The sequence below is a fragment of the Penaeus vannamei genome, chromosome 37, assembly GCF_042767895.1.
Source record: "Penaeus vannamei isolate JL-2024 chromosome 37, ASM4276789v1, whole genome shotgun sequence".
In the NCBI taxonomy this organism is placed as follows: Eukaryota; Metazoa; Arthropoda; class Malacostraca; order Decapoda; family Penaeidae; genus Penaeus; species Penaeus vannamei.
In genome coordinates, this window is record NC_091585.1 from 9,844,638 (window position 1) to 9,852,137 (window position 7,500).

Here is a 7,500-nt window from a genome sequence, read left to right on the forward strand (position 1 = left end):
ATGTTTTTGATATATATATATATATATATATATATATATATATATATATATATATATATATATATATATATATATATATATATATATATATATACATACATATAAGAAGGTATATATGTTTTTGATATATATATGTATGTATATATATATATGTATGTATATATATATATATGTGTATGTATATATATATGTATATATATATATATGTATGTATAGACAGGATTTGTTTTATAGGACGGTTGATTGCATCATTTTGAGGTATAGTTTGAGAACTTTTTGTATTTCCAATATTTTGGAAATGCTTGTTTTTATTATCTTAGTGGTAGTTGTGCTTGCTCATATGCAATATTCTTGTATTCTGTACTTGAAGAACTTTTGTGTGATAACAGTTTTGTGTTTAAGATGCGTTTCAATTGATTTACATGCAGATTCTACTGTTTAGTACTAAAGATTAAACCTGTTTATCATTTTTGTAAATGTAAAAGGGAGTAAAACAGCTAAAAAAAACTGTTGACCTTGATACACCATGGTGCAAACAGTATTCACCAAATATTCTTCTTGTTAGTGCTACAATCCAAAAAGTAGATCACGTTTACACAAGTATCTTCTACACTGACTTTGAAAATGAAATCTCCCAGCAGTGTCCAGGCTCTAAATTCATGTGTCTAAATTTTCAGTTAAATTTACTGGAGGCTTTCAGTACCTTTTAAGTGTTCTCTAAGCCTTTTGAATTTTTCTTATTTTGAATAATTCTTTGAACCTGATTTCAAGTCACTAAAGCTCTTGTCTGGACTGGTTCCTTACTTGTTTTTGTATTATCTCAGAGCAAGATAACCCTTATTCAGTTGAAGTGTTCTCTGAGGTAGTGAACATTAAATAATGGTAAAAGAAATGATTACAGTGTTTAAACAGTATGATGTGAATTGCATACAGTTGCCTTTGGTGATGATGATGTAAATCAATAATTATTTATATGCTGTGATGATAAATGAAGCCTATGACTTTAGAGTGGGAGTTCAAAAAAGAGGCCAAGATGATGATGACAAATAGAAAAAATAGGTTAAATGATGGATGTTTATCCTTGGTTAATGTTTTTGTTTGATATGAAAGCTCTTCTTTGACTTGCCTGAACAGCTTGGCTGGTTTCTCATCAGCCATATTAGTGTGTGTGTGTGTGTGTGTGCGTGTGCGTGTGCGTGTGCGTGTGCGTGTGCGTGTGCGTGTGCGTGTGCGTGTGTGTGTGTGTGTGTGTGTGTGTGTGTGTGTGTGTGTGTGTGTGTGTGTGTGTGTGTGTGTGTGTGTAAAAGGTAGAGAGAGGGTTAGGGAGAATAGATGGATGGTTGGGTGGGTGAATGGATGGACGGATGGGAGGGAGGGAGGGAGGGTCGGAAGGGAAAGAGCTAGTGCTGAAAGCTTTAGGCCGATGTTATTAGAGCATATGGTGAAGTCAGATTGCATAACAGTAGAAGAAATGCAAATGATAAAAGAATAGAGAGGCATAGATTAAGTGTAAGCTTATGCAGAATGAGGCTCAGGTAGCTCATACATTACTTTGTTTAAAAGAAATAGAAACCCTTTTTGGGAAAAGTCAGTTGGAATTATTCCTACGGTTTGTCTGCAGGATTCATATATAAGATCAAAGAGTGAGAGCCTCCTGAGTCCAGGTGTTATCTCAGCTGTTACCAAGTCTTTGGCTAAGAGAGTGCCTAGCTTGAGCCCCTCGTCTGCACTCAGCACCCCTGAGAAGACACCTTCCACTGGCTCAGCAGGGCCTCCCCTGGGAACTGGTGTAGATGCTGAGAACCTGGAGGACAGCATGAGGAAGGTAAGATGACAACAGGTCTTGTGGTCTTCAATTTATTTGTGTACTTTGGGCAAGTGGTTTAGCTCTAAACTATTTATGGTAATTTGTGGTCAGCTTTATTTTCTCATATTTGTTGTGTCACATGTGCTCATGATGTTCATATTGGTAATGTATATATTATATTAGTTCATTCACAAGATCACAATCATTCATATACCACTCTGATAAAACATCTTTTACTTTTCTGTACATCATTATGAATATGATTTGAGATGCCATATGAAGGATAGGTCAATGCCATGGGAAATTATATATAATTCATACTTTATTTGTATTGTGCACATAATTGATGAATTGTATGATTACATGCTTACTTAACCATTTGGTGCACAGTTAATTGCACTGTCCACTAAAGTTTTGCTGAGTGAATTTTGTTTACTCATAAATGGTTCTACAAGAGCTGTCACCAAGGAGTCAGTAAGTATACCTGACCTCACCTGATATTGCCATTCCTTTACTTTTTTTCTATTGTTGTTAATATTGTTATTGTTTTTATTATTTTAATGACATTGGGATTATTGTAATGTTATTCATATTAAATGCAATAAGAAATAGGAAATAAAATCTTTAAAAAAATCACAAGGAAAAGAGTAAACAGGTGAGATCAGGTGGTGACCAAGCTCTTGTGGAGTCATCTTTGTATAACCAAAATTAATAAAATAGAATCATAGTGGACATGGCATGTATTTTTGTGATCCTGGTATCAACAAGTTTATATTACTGGTTCATATTCACAAATTTTCTAATATTGAGATAATTTTATCTTAGAAGTGTGAATTGATTGTGTACAATGATAATGCATGTGGACAGGAGAAAGAAAATTATTTATGTTGGTGAATTCTTAAAAAACAACTTGGGGTGGGATGACAGGCATTTGTTGCAGCAGTAAGGGGAAATTCCTATTGAAATAGAAGAAATAATATGACTGACAGATCAAATGATTAGTACCACAAGAATAGATACAAAAGATAAAAATATGAGCATAACATGCAAACAGGAGCATGGAGTTTATTATAAAGACTGCTCCAAGTCTAATGTATACATATTTACTTATATTTACAATGTTAGAGCAACAGTTTGAATAAATTAAATATTTGCTGTGGAATGGTGAATATGATAATATTATTAAATAACCAGTTTGGTTTGATGTGAGTGTGACCCATGAATTATTTTAGTTATTGATCATCACTTAGAAATTTTAAAATATTATTATTATTATTATTATTATTATTATTATTATTATTGTTATTGTTATTATCATCATTATTATTATGATTATTATTTTTGTTATTGTTATTGTTATTGTTGTAGGAGAAAGCTAGAAATTTTAAATTATTATTATTATTGTTGTTGTTGTTGTTGTTGTTGTTATTGTCATTATTATCATCATTATTATTATGATTATCATTTTTGTTATTGTTATAGTTATTACTGTTGTTATTATTATTATTGTTATTCTTATTGTTAAATTGTTTTTTTATTAATTTATTTTATTATTGTTATTGTTATTAATATTATTATTATTATTAATAGTAGTAGTAGTGTTATTGTATTTTTATTATTTTTATTGTTGCTGTTGCTATTGTTGTTCATGTCATTATTTTATTATTGTTATTATTATCGTTCCATTATTATTGCTATTATAATCATATGATTGCGATTAATATTATTATTGTTATTGTTATTATTATTGTTTGATATTACTATTATTATTATTTATGTTGTTATTATCATTTTTAACAGCTGGGGATGGCATGGACATTCATGCTATGTCCATAATGAGTTTAGGGCATAACATGTTATCAGTATCATTAGTAATGCTGAAAAAATTTTGTCATTAATGATGATGATAACAGAATTGATATTAACGATGGCCATGAAAAAAATTGGCTTTAGGGGCTTCAGTTGGCCATTATGGAAAAAAACTGGTACAGGACTGGGGTGAATGGAACTTGCTGTCAAGAGAGTTTTACCTTAAGGCCAGGTGACAGGATTTTCTTGCCACTAGTACAAAAAGCTCTTAGAGGGTGATTAGACTCGGTGGAAGGGGCTATTTCATTATTCTTAATGATAAACAAGTGAACCATGACTGTAAGAGCGTTGGATTCAAGGAGAAGGCTATTTCCATGCTTAGGATCCTATTCCTGCTCGCTATGACCAGTCATACAAGTTGTATTAAAGAAAATTGAATATTACAAAAAAAAAAAGAAAGAAAAAAAAAAAAACTGCACCAATAGCATGTTACTTATTTAGTTATGGACTACCTATAAAGATTGCAATAAAGCTAAAAATGCTCATTCAAAAAAAGAGAAAATAATAGTGCAAAGAGCAGGCAGTGAGTCTTGTCAATGCACAAGAGTGTCCATGTAAGCCTGTCACTCAAGAAAGCCTTATGCCCGTATTTTGGGCCATGTGCCGGCAGCAAAGCACCTGGATCCAAGGGGATAATAGGGAATAGGGGCTCCATGGTGGATAAGTACATATGGAGGTATCTATGTGCCACAGTGGACATCACACTTTCCTGGTGGCATTGGCATCAGGAAAATTATATTGATATTTATATTGATATAAATGTTAATATTATTGATTTTGATGATGACGATAATGATGATGGTGATGATGATAATAATGATAATGATAATAGCAATAATGCTAGTAATAATAATAATAATGATAATGAAACAAGCCATTGTATTGTTTTTATTATTGTTTTTGTTGATGATATGATAATAATAATAATAATAATAATAATAATTATTATTATTATTATCATTATTGATATTATTGTTATTGGTCTTATGGTTCTTGTTGTTAATAATATTGTTATTATAATTATTGTTATTGTTATTAATGTTATTGTTATCATTATTATTGTTATTATTATTATTATTATTATTATTATTTTATATTATTGTTATTGTTAATATTATTAATATTATTTTTGTTGTTATTATTGTTATTACTATTGTTATTATCTTCATCATCATCATCACCCAGGAATTATTATAATTGTAATTAATTTGGCTGAGGATTAGGTCAAGTATTTGCCCAAGTTTTAAAATTAAATGGCTTCCTGATTTGTTAGTATTATTGCATTAAAGAATACTTACAGAATGTCTTTTAGATGTCATGGGTGACTTCCCCATGGCCTTTGAATCATCCTTGTTGTTGCCATCCGCATTGTTATCAGTTGCCTTTGCTATTGTCATTGCCATATTTGTTGTTATCCCCATTGTTATAGTCACTGCCATTGTTATTTTCACTGTTATCATTGTCATTGTCATTAATGTTGTTATCACCATTGTTGTCATTGCAATTGTTGCCATCGCCACTGTTGTTATCATTGCCATTGTTATTGTCATTGCCATAATTGTTGTTGTCATTTTTGTCATTGCCATTGTTGTTGTTAATGTCATTACTGTCATACCATTGCTTTTGTTACCATAATCTTCATTATCTTCACATTATCATCATAAGCATCATACTGTGTACATTTAAAGTGTCACAACAACCGTGTGGCTACAAGCGGGGATGGTGGGCCTGGTGTTGGCACTTGTGTTCGTAGATTTTGGTTTAGTGAATCTAAAAAAATATGCATCAGCCAATGGTATCTGTAGCATGAACATGGATACTACTGTTTACATTCCCTAAGCAAATCAAAAGGAAATGGGTAACAGCTCCTGTAATGTGTTGCTTTAGGTATATATAATATAGAGGGGGAGGTATTAAGTGTTTCTTGGTGTGCAAAAATGTAGCTATGTTAGTGTGTAGGTATTAGAATTTTTATTTATTTGCAATTTTATCACAGCAGCTTTTACCGTGATGAAATCATAAGTCATATTACCATTGCCTACTATCTTTGTAGGGCACATACGTTAGAGCTTCATCAGCAGGTCCTTGTCACTGGTGATGGTGATGCGAGGATATTTGGGAATATGATTTATCTTTATATTTATATCTTTATCTGTCTATATGTCTTTACTTTTATGTCTGTTCCTATCTGTATATCAGTATCAGTATCTTTATGTCTACCTTCCTATGAATGTTAACCCACTAGCGCTGGTACATTTTCAAGCCAAAAATAATGGTTTCTGAGTGGTTTCAAAATTGGCGCGTGGGCCAGTCTGGGAACCTGCCCGTGTGCTGCCCACTATGGGCAACAAAATCAGAGCGCAAGCTCTGATCTAGCATCACACCGGCGGGGCACCCGGTAATGTTTATTTTTCTGGCGTCTCACATGTGAGACACCTGGCACAAGTGGGTTAATATGTATAGGATCAATTTTACATCTCTAACTCCCTTGCTCAGAAGGTCTGGGATGTAGACTTCTTTCAAAGGATTTTTGATGTCATCTAGGGCCATTATATTGAGTGGATAGGCCTTCTAACCTCAGACAGTAGTGAAGCTAGAACTCACATTGCTTAGAAAACCTCCTGGCCCCAGCCATTTGCATTACCATTGTGTACATATATTTACATATATACATATTGATGCATGTGTATAAATATATTTATGTGTGCACCCACCTAAACACCAACCCACTCTGTTTAAAATAAAAGCTAATTGATTTTAATTTTTATCATTCATATGGCTAACTCTCACATTTGTATTGTAGGTCAGTACCTTTTATGTCATGTGTTGCAGCTAATTTTGCTTTCTCATTCAGGCCCAAGAAGATGCTGCACTTCTTAGGTCTCTGGTGGAGCCCTTAGAGGAGGAAATTAATGCTCTCAAGGAGAAAATCCGTGCCCAGGATGCCCAGCTGCGAGCACATGAGGCCCAACAGGCAGCCTCTCTCCACACAGCTGATCTTGTTGCTCCCCTTCTGCAGGGGACTGACACACAGCTGGTGGTCACACAGCTGGATGAGAAGGTATGCCTCTTGTACTTGATTTTTGCAGTCTTATTAGATTCAGTAGAATAGTTTTTGTTTAGTATTTGAAAATAAATGTCTATCTGTTAGTACTACAGAAATTTTAGTAATCACGTTTTACTTATTTAGAAATATGTTGAATCAGTATTTATAAAGTACTCGAGTAGGATCTTACTTTGTAACATATTTCCAGTTGAAAGGTATGAGTAACACACTAGAAGCAGAGAAGGCATCCCGTGCTGATCTCGAGCTCTATACTGCCATCCTTAATACACAAAAAACTGCACTCAATGATGATGTCGACAGACTACGCACACAACTAACTGAACTGAGACAGGTTTGTTGCGAAATATGAAAAGTATACCTCTGAATTATATCTCGTACATTTTTTGTGTGTGACTGTGTGATTTCTTTGCTCCTGTCTGTGTGTATGTGTTAATCTTGGATCTATGTTTCTTTGTTTTTTTTTATGTCTTGACGTTTCTATTATTTATGCTTAGTTTATTGTTTATGAATTTTGATGACAAAATATGATCGTCAGGCAATATGGTAAAGTTTGGAACCTTTTGAATTTGCTCTTGATTTTTAGTTATTTGTGTAGAAATGCCTCATGGATAATCAGCTTGTATATTGATACTTCGAAAAAAGTTACATGCCTTAACCCCTATGATTGGGATGATGTGACCATCATGTTATGAAAAAAATTGGCTTGAGGGGCAGGTGACGTAAAGGTATAGAGCCATGGTGACGGGATCTTGCCATC

At 33.1% G+C, this 7,500-nt stretch overlaps 1 protein-coding gene across 5 annotated transcripts in view; it reads left to right on the forward strand.

Moving 5' to 3' along the window:
- LOC113824456 (rab GTPase-binding effector protein 1) overlaps positions 1-7,500 on the forward strand; it is a 66,778-nt gene that overhangs the window by 36,737 nt on the left and 22,541 nt on the right. For 4 of the 5 annotated variants that reach the window (XM_070114973.1, XM_070114975.1, XM_070114977.1 and 1 more), the window contains 3 exons: positions 1,622-1,825; positions 6,531-6,737; positions 6,931-7,074. In XM_070114973.1, the coding sequence (XP_069971074.1) occupies positions 1,622-1,825; positions 6,531-6,737; positions 6,931-7,074 (555 nt within the window). The remainder of the gene's footprint in view (positions 1-1,621; positions 1,826-6,530; positions 6,738-6,930; positions 7,075-7,500) is intronic. The other variant, XM_070114976.1, reaches the window with a different exon arrangement.